The sequence below is a fragment of the Dermacentor albipictus genome, chromosome 7 (genome assembly GCF_038994185.2).
Source record: "Dermacentor albipictus isolate Rhodes 1998 colony chromosome 7, USDA_Dalb.pri_finalv2, whole genome shotgun sequence".
Classification (NCBI taxonomy): Eukaryota; Metazoa; Arthropoda; class Arachnida; order Ixodida; family Ixodidae; genus Dermacentor; species Dermacentor albipictus.
In genome coordinates this window covers 33,650,343-33,663,473 of record NC_091827.1, presented here as the reverse complement: position 1 = coordinate 33,663,473, position 13,131 = coordinate 33,650,343, and the positions used below count along the sequence as shown (strand labels likewise).

The window sequence follows — 13,131 nt, the reverse complement described above, 5'->3', positions numbered from 1 at the left end:
CAAGTTAGACACGCGTGTAAGCAGCTTGCGCGGATGAGTTTCCTTTAGCGCGCGATCAGCTACATACGGGGGGCGGCCCGTGTTCTGTAACCCCCTATCTCGGTTGCCACGTTTATTTTCGTTTCCTTCTCTCTTCTTCTCATTTGACGTCGCAGTCGTCGTTTCCTGACGGAAACTCCTTCGAAGCCTGTTTTTTCTTCTTTTTTTCTTTCTTTTTTTTTTTCACGCGGCACGCAGCCGCGACACATAATAACGAGACGTGTCGTCAGTGTCGTTGTGACGCGGAGTGAAATAGCGGAAATGGAAGCGACCGGAATGGCGGTCTGTGCGCGGAAGCTCGCCGAGGTTTGCGCACCTAAGTATGACGCGCCTGAATGAAAACGTTGAATGGGCGGACGCCGACCGAAGGAGCGAGATAAAGAAAGAAAGAAAAAAAGAATCCCGCGAATGGCAATGGGGAAGCGGTGTACGTATGTAGTTTGTGCACTTGCGCGCCTTGTGAATCTCTTGTTCTGTTGTTTTATTTCTTTCGCGTCAAAGGCAGGTTTTGATGGTTTGGAAAGGCAGTCGAATAGAATACGCGGAGAATAAGCTAGTGTTGTTTGTTTGTTTGTATGTATGTATGTATGTGGTGTTGCGAAAGTGAATTTAGCCCCTAAGTATAATACTTGGGCTTGTCTCGCGCGTGTTTTTCAAGTTGAGGTTCTATAGTAAATTAACAAGTTCACGCTCCGTCGGAACTGACGCGCAGATACTGCGCAGTGCCTGGGCTATATATATATATATATATATATATATATATATATATATATATATATATATATATATATATATATATATATATATATATATATCGGGATGTCATAGCGTATATACTGCGCAAACAACACGAGCACAAGTCAGTGGAGTTGGATGTCGGCGTGTGTCCATGTGTTCCGTGTGCTCTTGTGACGTCATTTATCACAAGAGCACACGGAACACATGGACACACGCCGACATCCAAATCCACTGACTTGTGCTCGTGTTGTTTGCGCAGTATATACGCTATGACATTCCAAGATGACGGTATACCGATAAGCGATAGTTAATTGAGGCGCTGTATATGCAAGACGCTGTCCCAGGAGGAACGAAAAAAGACGGGACTGTCAGTTGAGAGTTTGCATTGTGGCAAAGAGGAAGCTAAGGAAAGACGAAAAAAGAAAAATAAGAAACCATTCGAAGATGGTTGTCAATGTAAGCTAGAACGGAATGCTTCTATAGAATGCTACATTCGCGTTATTAAAGGAACTATGCGCTTGACGGTGTAGATTTCTTGCAGTGAGGTTATTATAGGCAGCGAAATCGCGGTATCGAATCCCTGCCACGGCAGTCGCATTTCGACGGGGGAGAAATGCGAAAACACCCGCGTATACTTAGATGTAGAGGCCCGTTAAAGAAACCCAGGTGGTCGAAATTATTCCGGGCTACCCCACTATGGCGCGCTTCATAATCATACCGTAGTTTTGGCTCGTAAAACCCCATGTTTTCGTTCCCTGTTCTCTGTTTGGCTTTCCAACTGTCTGCATAAACATGCTCTGGGGCGAAGGCAGCGCCAACCCGTTCAGCCACGGATGCCTGTGTGTACTGTCAACAGGTGTCGCGCTTAAAGTATGACGGTTCTGGAGCGTCATGCCTGAACCGGTACCTGTGTCGCTCAGCGAGTGTGCTCAACCATAAATTCATTAATTAATCAGTAAATAAATAAATACAGTAGGCCTACCTGTGCTGAGCCAGGCCGCGAATCAATCAATCAATCAATCAATCAATCAATCAATCAATCAATCAATCAATCAATCAATCAATCAATCAATGTTTTCTTTTTGCATACGCGCTTTGAATTGCTGCGCGGTTTTCACCCTACGGATTCAAAGGAAACAAATCTTCCCACCGAGAAAAACCGGAACGATGCAAGCGCAATTCTTTCGCTTGCCACACGCCCGCGCCGCACGGGCACCTTTGCCAGCGACGGCGTATATGTGCGTGTATGAAAGTTTCATCGCCTCCGTCGTCGTCGTCGCTCGGTCGCGCGCGTTGCAATTAAGCGGCGAAGGAGGCGCGATGCGACGGTGGGGCAATGGCGTGTGCCCTCTTCTCGCGTTTTATGTATGCGCGCACATGGCCCCGAGGGGGGTGGGGCGACGGCTTTGCCTCTCTGCGTACGTCGCGCATTATTAACGCCAGATTCCCTCAAGGTGCATGCGCTCGCTCGATGCGTTCGCAATAACTTCTCGGCGCTTGGCGCCTCGAGCGGATTATATGGAGGCCTCGCGTTGTAAGCACCGCTCGCTCGGCGTGGCTCCCAGCGCGGTGTCCCGTGCTCTTTCTCGCCTTTCTTTTTTGGTTCTCGGTCGGTGCCGTTCGTTTCCGCGCGCGCGACTCGCACAGCTTAAGCGCTCGTGCGCGTGTACTGCTTCGAGCTCGAGGTTGTCAGCGATAAAAGACGAGGCTCGGCGTTCGGCGAGGGTCTGAGCGCGGGCGCACGCCTCGTGTAGAATTTGCTCGCGAACGACCAGTGAAGTGTAGACGACCACTAAAATAGATAGATAGATAGATAGATAGATAGATAGATAGATAGATAGATAGATAGATAGATAGATAGATAGAGAGAGAGAGAGAGAGAGAGAGAGAGAGAGAGAGAGGGAGGTGGTTCTTTATGAAGAAGAGAGGTTGGCAGTGTCTTCTGCAGCCATTGAGGGAGCACGGCTCAATGCCAAAACAAAGTATACGCGAAGCCAACGATGTACATTATCCGGTGAGGCTTATGCAGCCAGCGGCTTATAGACGCGCGTTCGTCCGTTCCGGTGTGCGAGCGCGTCTCTTCTTTTCTCGCGGTTGTGTCGGTTTGAACAAAATAAGCTCGTGTCGTTCCACCCCCCCCCCCCCCCCCCTCGCCCCCTTTCTTTCTTCCCTTTTCGCGAGACTGCATCGTCTGTCTTTGTCGTCTGCTCCGCATCGTCGGTCTGGGTATTAGGCATTTGCTCCAGCATCGTCGCTGCGAAGACTTTTCCACGACTGTATAGACATCATCGCCACCCGAGAATTTATATGTCAATTGACAGCGTGTTCATTTTAGGATGGTCGGTATACGTAGCGTTTTTTGTAAAACGGCAGAAATTTGAAAAGCTCGAAAAACAGGACGATGCCTCTTTCCTCCATTCCTGTATTAGCCTTCTCCCGTCACGGGCCCCTCTGCCGTGTCATTTATCGCCCTGCTCAAATGTTATCCCCGCTCCGCTCGCGCGCACCCGCTCCGTCCCAGCGGTTGACCCCCCCCCCCCCCCCCCAAGAATAAAAGACAAAAAGAAGGAAGAATGTTTCAGCTGAGCGTTGACGCGTTCCGCGGGCGTGCAGCCGCGTGTTGTGCCACCCGAGGGGGAGGAGATGAGACAACAACCGAAATTGTGTATAGCATATTCAAGTTGATCAGTGCCAAGCAGTCAAATTTTTGAATGTTGCAATTTTTAAAGCGATCATTGGCGTTTCTTTTTCCAAATTTTATTTTTACCCGGGTGCGTGCATTCTCACGCGAAGCCCGCGGGGCTGCGTCGAGTCGAAGACGCTTCGTGTGTCACTTTAACGTGCTCGTTAACAAATGGTCGTATATTCTCACAACCGCGCTTCTGGCGCCGAGTTTTTTTTTTTACCCTCACCTCGTTCCTTTAGGCACTCTGCAATATACGTACCTGACCCGAGCAGATCAGCCGACGCGCGGCTATAAGCTAGCCGCCCTACCGCGGCAGTGGCGGCGTCCACTTTTTCTATTTTCGTTCGTCTCGCTCGCCGCGCTTGCGCTCTCCGCTCGGCGAGCTCACGGAGGCGCCCGTCCGCTCACGCGATCGCGGAGCGGAGCAAAGCGGAGTAAAGTTGAGCGAAGTGGAGTAGAGATGAGCGAAGCCGAGTAAAGTTGAGTGAAGTGGAGTAGAGATGAGCGAAGCTGAGTAGAGTTGAGCGAAGCGGGGCGAAGCTGAGTAGAGTTGAGCGAAGCGGAGCGAAGCTGTAGAGTTGAGCGGAGCTGAGTAGAGATGAGCGAAGCGGCGCGAAGCTGATTAGAGTTGAGCGAAGTGGAGTAGGGATGAGCGTAGCTGGGTAGAGAGCGAAGCGGCGCAAAGCTGATTAGAGTTGAGCGAAGCTGAGTACAGATGGGCGACGCGGCGCGAAGCTGAGTAGAGTTGAGCGGAGCTGAGTACAGATGAGCGAAGCGGCGCGAAGCTGATTAGAATTGAGCGAAGCAGAGTAGAGCTGAACGGAGCTGAGCTGAGCGGGACGAAGGAAACGTTCTGCCGAGACTGTCCGTACGTTAGCGTCGTTCCTCCTCCGCTCTCACCTGACCACGGGTCCCAGGAAGGCGAGGTGGAAGAGCACCCGGAAGGCCCACCCGAGCGGGCCCATGCGGGGCCGGTGCACGGGCGTGGCGACGGCGCCGCCCGCGGCGCCGGCCAGCTCCTTGGCCGACGCGCGGCTCTCGCGGTCGTCGTGCATGTACCAGCGCAGGCTGAACGCGTTCACCGTCACCGCGGGCACCACGGTGACGGCGAGGGTGAGGCCGAACCACCACAGGTTGCCCTCCAGGTACAGGAAGTAGCAGGCCGCCGCGTCCGAGCCCACGTCGGCCGCGTAGGCCAGCAGCGACACGATGGTGAACAGTGCGCTGAGCGCGGTGAACCGGTCGTCGCGCTTGTCCAGCGGCACCGACGACGAGGTGTCGCAGGCGTCGGCCGCCGTGGGCAGCGAGCGACGGTGGGCGCTTCCCGAGGCCGGGCACAGGTACGGGTGCCGGTCGATGAGGGCCAGGCCCGGAGGGGGACCTGCGGCGCAGGTTTGGGAGGAACGGGGGCGAGACCTTTATTTCGCGTTGCTCTTCGATCGTTTCGTTTAGTTGGGCAGGGTGTTCGTCTCTTAACGTTTCGAAGTGCAACGTTTGTGTGTAAACGGTGGTTTATACCAATACGCGGCCAGGCCGGGAGGGGGACCTGCGGCGCAGGTTTGGGGTGGAGGAAGACGTTGGGCAGTTATTTGGTGTTGCTTTTCGTTTCGTTTATTTGGGCGGGGTGTTCATTTCGTAACGTTTCGAATCGCAACGTATGTATAGACGGTGGTGTATACGAATACGCAACAGGAAATTTCTCTACTGGGGAATACGCGGCAGAAGGCGTCTCTATGCGACGCCCGATGGGCCTCGCAACTGAATAGGACACACGACACTGCAGACAGTTTACAGTCTAATCTGAATCGTACAGTGTAATACCTACGTGGCTAACGCAACGCGCAGCGAAAAACGGGATACGATAAATTGCAAGCGGTCTACACTAATAATGCGTCCAAACGATAATAAAATTGAAAAAAATAAATGCATACGAAGCACATTTAAGGAGTAAACAAACAGGCATATACTACAAACATTTGGTTGCTCATTTCGCGTTTCCGCAGCCTGGCAAAATCTGGCAAATGAGTCATCAGCGGAAGGAAACAATAGGTGCGTATAGTAAGCCGCGGTAATTTTGACCTCACCACTTTGGTCGCGCCGGCACTTGGCCGTGGGAATTGCGCTCCGAATAGCACAACAGTCATAAAGCAGAGAGAGCGCCCAGGCCTTCTTTCTATGGGGCATTAGAGAATTTTAGTGCGTGCGGTATTCCGGCAAGCGCGGGCGGTTTGAGTGGATTGCACGTTGGGTGGGGGCGTAAACGTGAACGACTGGAGGAGTGCAGCCGCCTAGTGGCGTAGAGTTTAACCAGACGAACACAGAGTTAAGATTGCAGTAACCCACTATATTGTGCTTCGCTGCAGATGCAAATTTTTTGGAGCCGCGCAATTGTGAACACGATTACGCCGCTGTCGAAAATTGACACCAGCAGCTAAGAATATAGCAGTTGGATCTGTGCTTATGTGGTTGAGCTTTGCAACACCAGCTGGCGCCACCAATCTGGCCGCTCACGTTTACGGCCCCGCCCATCCGGCAAACCGGCTTCGCTTGCCGGAATACAGGACGCACTAAAATTCTCCACCGCACGCGTCGACGCGTTCTTTCGCTCACCGGTAGGCGGCCCGGCCTCCGCGTACTCGGGCAGGTCATCCTCCTCGTCCTCGTCGTCGTCCTCCTCGGTGGTGGGGTCGTGGTAGGGCGCCGACGGGGGCTGGCCGTGGTGCCGCGGCAGCGACGACGAGCCCCCGCCGCCGCCCACGGGGGGTCCCAGCTTGAGCTGCTGCTGCTGCTGCGCGAACCCTCCGTGGTGGTGCCTGGTCGGGTGCGAGTGGTGCAGGTGCTGTGGCGCCGCGCCGCTCTGCAGGTGGGCCAGGTAGGGCGGCCGGGCCACGGGGTGCTCGTCCAGGAGCTCCACCTCGTGCACCACTACCATCGCGGGGACGGGGCGGCGGCGGCACCGTGCCCGGCCGCCGAGCCTCCGGGTGCAGCAGCAGCAGCGGGACGATGACGCGCAAGCTGTGCGAGTTGGAAAAATACTTCTTGGGCAAGTTGGTGCTTAGATTTCCTAGGTATACTTTGTTGCGCAGAATGCGTTTCTCGAAAAGGGACAGAAGAAAGGAAGACAGTGAAGCGCCAAGCTAAAATTGGCACTTCACTGTCTTCCTTTCTCTTTTCAAGAAATGTATTTTGCGCCTTAAAGCATTCCTAGGAAATCTGTGCGAGTTACGCGTGTGAGTCGTCCGAGTTGACCAGCTCAGTGAGTAAAGAGGGAGAGGTCAGAGAGACAAAACAGTGTACACGAGAACGATAAACACTACACAGTAAACAGTGTCCAAGAAGGCAATGTAACACTCGTCTGAAGGAATTCGCCGTGATGGAGAATTGAACTTCGCCATAAGTGCTATTTCGTTTTAAAAGCGGGGAGGCTCTGAACGAGTCGTAGTAACGTAGGGCGCTTCGAACCAACAGCGCGTGAGCTCGTAAAACATACATTGAAACAATATCGCACTCGATAGTGGCGACACGACCGTATCGAATCTACGCTTTCGTCCGGGAGTTGGTTGATGGAGTTAGTTCAGAGAGCTGCCGCCACGTGGCGGAGTTGCTTTTCAAGCGCTATGGGACTCTCTAGATTGATATGAAGAAAGAAGGCCAAAGGGGCGCCGCTTATATTGATCTGCGCAGTTCCGGTCTTACGGTATTCCCATTCCGCGCACTTCGTACTGAACAGAGTCCCAGAGCGCCTTCACTTCAAGTAATCCAGTCTGAGATGCGTGCACCGTGATCGGTGCCACAAGAAATTTCGAACGAAGCGATTTCGTTACAGCGAGGGGTCACCGTATTTAAGTGATTTAAATGATGGTTCGAGGCTTACTTGGCAAAGGGGGGGATGTGAAGGGAGATCGGTTTGAACGAACGTCTCACTACACGGGGTCTCAACCCGATTTACTGTAAGGAATCACTTCAGCTAGGTGACGCTCACAATGCCAGCATCGCCCAGACGGTGACGAGGCCTGACGTGTAGACTGCGACCCGTAAACAAAGGAGCTCACTTCGAGACGACAGCAGCCGCCGCCCTCCGTAGAAGCGGTAACTACCGCGAATACCACTCTACGTCAGCCTGACCCCGACAAGCGGACCGTTACGAAGAGCCCGCTAATTGATGAAAGGGGAACGTCGAAGACTTTTGTGGGAACGGCGTCGACATCCAAGTTCCCATTTTGCCCCGTCGTTGCCCCGTCGTTGCCTCGTATGGCGGGTGGCGATCGCGCAACCTTGGAGGCGGAGTCCGGCGTAACGGTGCCGACGTCATGGACGGGATATTGCGAACGATTCGGCGAGTGGGATTGGCTCGGACGCAGTCATCAGATTCCCTAGTCTAGTCACCTAGGGAACTGAACTGTTTTAAAAGAGGACGCCTTTGGTGCAGTGTGTGTGTGCCGAGCTGTGCTGACGAGTGCTGACGTTCGCTGACGTGTCCTGACGTGCTTTCCGAAGAATGAATAGTCTGCTCGCACAGCTCACGCTACGAGAACGATGTACTACGCTCCATGCTCCGGCCAGTACACGGGTATCCCTTGTTCTGGAAACTGAAAGTTTACCTCTCCTGTGTTAAACAAATCGCCTGTTTCTTTTCTCCATCCTCTCGACCTCGTAATCATCGCTAAAGAAGCAACTCCTATCAAGAAAGCTCGGACTACCGCGTGGGCCCGCTTAGCGTCCGTGTGACGCCCCGGTAGCGTAGCGGCCAGCTACCCATTACGAGATTCCGAGACCAGGACCCGTGAATCCTACAGCGCACACTGCGATCACCATCGATGTTTTCTTTTTTTGGCAGATGCGGGGTGCAGGTGACCGGGGCAGTACATATATACGTAAGACATGACACCGACACCTAGAGTGTGGCTGGAGTGTCCGTATACTTCCTATCGATAATAACGAACGCGGCATACGACGCCTTGGAAACTTTCTGACACGCGCGTACGGCTGTTGTCATTGGGGGAACGCTGTCTCGTTCTCAAGGCAGCATGGAACTCCGCCAAAGATAGCGCGCCGAATAAAGTGTTGCCCTGCGGTTTACATTCTTGTTTCCCGCACGTCTCGACACGGGTGATTTTTTTCTTTCTTGCCCGATGGCGACAAGGCGTCATAACGGTACAGCAAGCCACTTACGTTCATGTGTGCACTAAGTGGTCGCGGTCCTTGTAGCTCTTGGAGAATTGGTGTAGCTGAGGCAGGTGACGGGCGTCTCTTGTCTTGCACGGACAGCTTAGCTCTTTTTGCTTAGCTGCTTTCTGTTGCTCGTCGAATCTGAGCGTTTCAACGGACGTTCACCGCTGCCCTGTTCCTTTGGAGTAACCTGAAACAGATAGAACGAAACAATGACGATATTTGTACGAACTTCAGTTCGAAAAGTGCTCCATACCGCGTTATAGGTCACGTGTTTCAGCTTGTAGTACCATCATTATAAATTCGAACGCGAACAGCTAGGGCAAAAGAAGAAACACAAAACTAGGCTAGTACAGAGCTTTGCAAACTCTGCAATAACATACTTCGATTGTGACGTCTTTAGTGCTTTGGAAGTCTCTAAAACTCACTTTGTAGGTATTTCACAGGAGACTCGAGGTGGTGTCGAACGTGCGTGAGCGCTTCACATTGCGTACGAAATATTTTGTGCACATCACATTGTGCACATTGTGCACGTAAGTTTCTAAGAAATGCGAGTCATAGAAACGTCACCTTGATAACTGAAAGTCTGCAAGGTCGCCTGCGTGAAGGATGCGTGCGCAGCAGTCGAGATGTCACCATCACATTCCAAGTATGCTGCCGCGTAGTTAGAGAGTTACCGTTGCTAAGTTCTTTGCTAAGTTCTTGCCCAGTTTTTTTTTCATTCAAACGAAAATAGAAGATTTAGACACCCTATAATAGTGACGGTTGTTCCTTCTCATATATTGATGGTAATCATAAAAGCAGCACATTATAGGGTAAGAGGAAACTTCAAAAATCCGAAAAATTTAGAGTGGGGCAATGTCGGTGCGGTCCGCAAGTAAACCTAAACTCACTGGAACATATATGGACACAAGGCGAGCAGTAGGTACACAGTGCACTGCACTGAAGACCTACGCATGCGCGTATACCAATTTATGAACAGGTGCACAAGGCCGCAGTGTGGTCCGAGATAAACAGGCGTGTAGATGACGAACAGGCATAGATGACACGCCCAGAGGCAACGCATACGCATGGCCCGTTTGGGACTTCGGCTGGCCGCGCAGCTCTGTTAATTTGGAGCAGAAATACTAACAGGGAGGTGAGGTCTCGATGTCTTAAGCTTCTGTCTCTCTCTAAAAGTCGTTGTTCCGCGCCCTGCCTTTACCAGCAGCCCATTCCTCGTTTTCCTTTCTCTGGGAACCCACCGCGTTGAGAGTTGCTCTGACAACGGCCAAGTCACTCGCTGCCCGTCGCGATTCGTTCCTCTTCAGCCGTCCTCGCCTCTACAAAGATTTCCTTCGACCGTCGTCTTGCTCCTGATGCTTTCGGTGGGGGTAGGAAACTACGACCCGGCGTTCCGGCCCGCCGAATCCGGTTCTCGATGGGGCGAGCAATCGGCTTCTTCCCGCGTCGTCCATTTTCTTTCCTTTCTACCGTACCCGCTCTCGTCCGAGATCTTTTTTTGCCTTCTTCTTTCTGTCGTCTGCTTCCCGCCCCCTTTTTCGTCTGTTCGTCTGCCACATACACACTTCTGCGAGGATGGAGGATGTCGTCGTCTGCTCGTTCGTCCCCTCCCGCGCTTCTTCGTCTGCTCTACAAGGATGTCGTCTGCTGCTCTATGGCCCCCTTTCCCTCCGTCCTGTAGCCATCGTCGTTATCGAATTCTTGGCGGAGAGCCCGCGGAGTCGTTTCGCGTTCTGCTATGACCGATTTCGTCGTTCGGGTTCGGTCCTCGTGCTTACGTCTCTCCCCCCCCCCCCCCCCCCCTCGTTTTCTTTTTCAACGCCATCGTGCCTTAGTTTTCCGTCTTCTTTTGGTTCCCGCGGCCGTACTACGCCTCATTAGATGTGTGCAGCGTGGCGCCAGTCGGTGACAACGTGGCGACGTCTTTCTCACGTTAAACTCTCCGCGGTACTTTTCGATTTTGGCTGGTGCTTTAGTTGTGAACATATGTATGTATGGCCGTTTCGCGTGCTTAGGCTATCTAGGCTTGTGACGTGATATGGGCTATATAGATTTTTGGGATAAGAATGAGGGATAACAGTTGATGCTTGTGCTAGATGGTTATCGCTCTCTTTAATAGCGTGATGTTATTACGAGCTGAGCTTCATTAGTAAAGCAGATCATTGAGTAACGCTAGGAAGAAAGGAAGGCTCCAGTTTCGCCAGACCCAACTGAAAAGATTAACAAGCTGAAGTTTTGGTATCAATGCAGATACCGAAAAGTCTACCCGTTTAGCTTTGTTGGGCGACCTCTATATTTACGCGCGTTCTAGACCAGACGGTGTCTCGGTGTTACGGTTATATTCCTGAACACGTCTTCGGAGCCACGCGAAGTCCAAAATTTTCATTTCGCAATAGTATTATCGAATGCAATGCACAAACCTCGGTGCCTTTTTGCCTGTGCGCTGCACGGTATTGAATAAGCAAGCGACGGAGTGGAAATGCCGAGAGAGAGAGAGAGAGAGAGAGAGAGAGAGGTTGGAACACCATAGAACGCGAGTACGCGCTCGCTCGTGCAAGAGGGCTTGCCGCGGCGTCTCGCATAGTGCGCCGTCCCCTACAGATGCAGCCTAGTTGCCGGGTGCGCGCACCAGGGGGCGCCCAGCTCGCGAGGAGACATCGTGTGCCGTCACGCGTGATACAGGGGATAGGAGTGTCGGATGCATGCATATTGGGAGCTTCGATGGCGGCTGAAGGAACGACAGAGAAACAAGGGGAAGGTTAACGCAATCCGGGTGTAGGACAATTGGTAGGTTTAGAAGCCGTTTCTGCGTTTCCACTACTCGGGCGGCTCGCACCACCGAGTGAGCAGAAGAAAAAAAAAAAAGGGAGCATGCGCTGTAGGGGATGAAGCGTCTGTCTCCCTGATCCGATCCGCTCGTGCGCGAGCTGATCTGGCGATGATGGAGGCTTTCTTTCGAAACGTTTTGAAACCGGCGACACGTGGGAGACGGATGCGATCCTTCTTTTTTATCTCTGCGGGGCGCGTTTACTCGCCCCGGCTTTTCCATTAGGATATTGCTGCTTAGGCTTTCTCCTTTATCCCCAGTGGCGGTGGTTCGCTAGCAGGCTCTGGCGTTCTGTACTGCTGGGCACGGAATGGCGGGCACGATTCCGTGCAGGGGCGCCCGCATTTCGTTGGGTTCGAGAATGCGAAAGACGCTCGTGTACTTAGGTCTAGGTGAAGAACCCCGTGTGTCTCCTCTACGGCATCTCTCATAGGGCCAGCGTTGGGCGGTAAACGCGATCTATCTATCCATCCATCCATCCATCCATCCATCCATCCATCCATCCATCCATCCATCCATCCATCCATCCATCCATCCATCCATCCATCCATCCATCCATCCATCCATCCGTGCGTCCGTCCGTCCGTCTCGATGGGGGATGTTTTCTACGGTTTCGCTGGCAGCGCCATCTTCTGGCAGTTTACTGGCAGTTTACTCAACGACAACGTGTCGCATGTTTTTGCTTTTGCGTGTTTTGTTATGTTCTTATCGAAATAGCCACTTGCGTTGACGATTACGCTGCCGCCGATGCCTTTTCTGTGCAGGCAGCAAAGTAGCACTGGGTTCGTTATTGCGGCAACAGATTTATGTGCTTTCTGGTTGAAGTCGACGTCGCGAGATGGCGCCACCAGTGGGGTCGGGTCGCTCGCGTTCGCGCCCGCGGTGCTTCCGGCGTCGCGAAAGTAGTAATACGTACTCGCAAAATGAAACCTGAAAACTGCCTAATAACAGCGTGACCATCGAGCAACGTGAAATTGAAACAGACACGTCTAGGCCGCGCCGTTGCGTCACATGCTTCTGTGGTGCGACAGCAATGCCGTTCCATCGGACCCACAAACGCTTTTAACGGTCAGTGGTCAGCGCCGGGGGCTTTCCGCAATTCCTTCTCAACCCTCCTCTCTCTCTCTCTCTCTTACTCTCATATACCATTCTTTTTATGCCAGGCTCTGGTATTACAGTTGGGCAGGGTGTTACTATACTCCGCAATTCCTTCTCGACCAACCTCTCTTTCTCTCTCTCCTATTCCAATTTCTTTTTGCTGCGAGGCACTTGGGCGGGGTGCTACTATACTGCGGCTTGACACGCTGCACTTGTAAGCGCGCCCTGCCTTGCAGTGAAGCTCGCTTTCCGCAGGGCCCCCCCGCCATACGCGCGTCCACTCGAGGCGAGCTTGAAGCGGGCGTTCGAAGCCGAGTGCTCTTGACGGCCGACCATTGTGTCCGCGCGTCGCCTTCGGCCACCGAACGCGCTAATCGAATGATTAAGCGGCGGCACCGCGTTTGCGACCGCGCCACGGGCGGCGGGGAACTTGTTATTTCCAAAGCGCTGGCCGAACTCTGGCCTTTTTTATGCCTCTGTTCGTTGGCTTGTCTCTCTTGCATCCTTCTGTATCGCCGTTCCGTGCACGGATTTAGACGCGCCGCAGCGTATCTGCAGAAGGCGTCGCATG

The 13,131-nt window shown here is 52.9% G+C and overlaps 2 protein-coding genes across 7 annotated transcripts in view; one reads left to right on the top strand and one right to left on the bottom strand.

The window, feature by feature from the left end:
- Nucleotides 1-6,395, bottom strand: part of LOC139047397 (XK-related protein 6-like) — a 71,539-nt gene extending 65,144 nt beyond the window's left edge. The window contains exons 1-2 of the mRNA XM_070521224.1: nt 6,074-6,395; nt 4,364-4,844 (exon numbers count right to left, since the gene is read on the bottom strand). Of these exons, the coding sequence (XP_070377325.1) occupies nt 4,364-4,844; nt 6,074-6,395 (803 nt within the window). The remainder of the gene's footprint in view (nt 1-4,363; nt 4,845-6,073) is intronic.
- LOC139047784 (ninein-like protein) overlaps nt 1-13,131 on the top strand; it is a 529,102-nt gene that overhangs the window by 184,042 nt on the left and 331,929 nt on the right. The window lies entirely within an intron of this gene.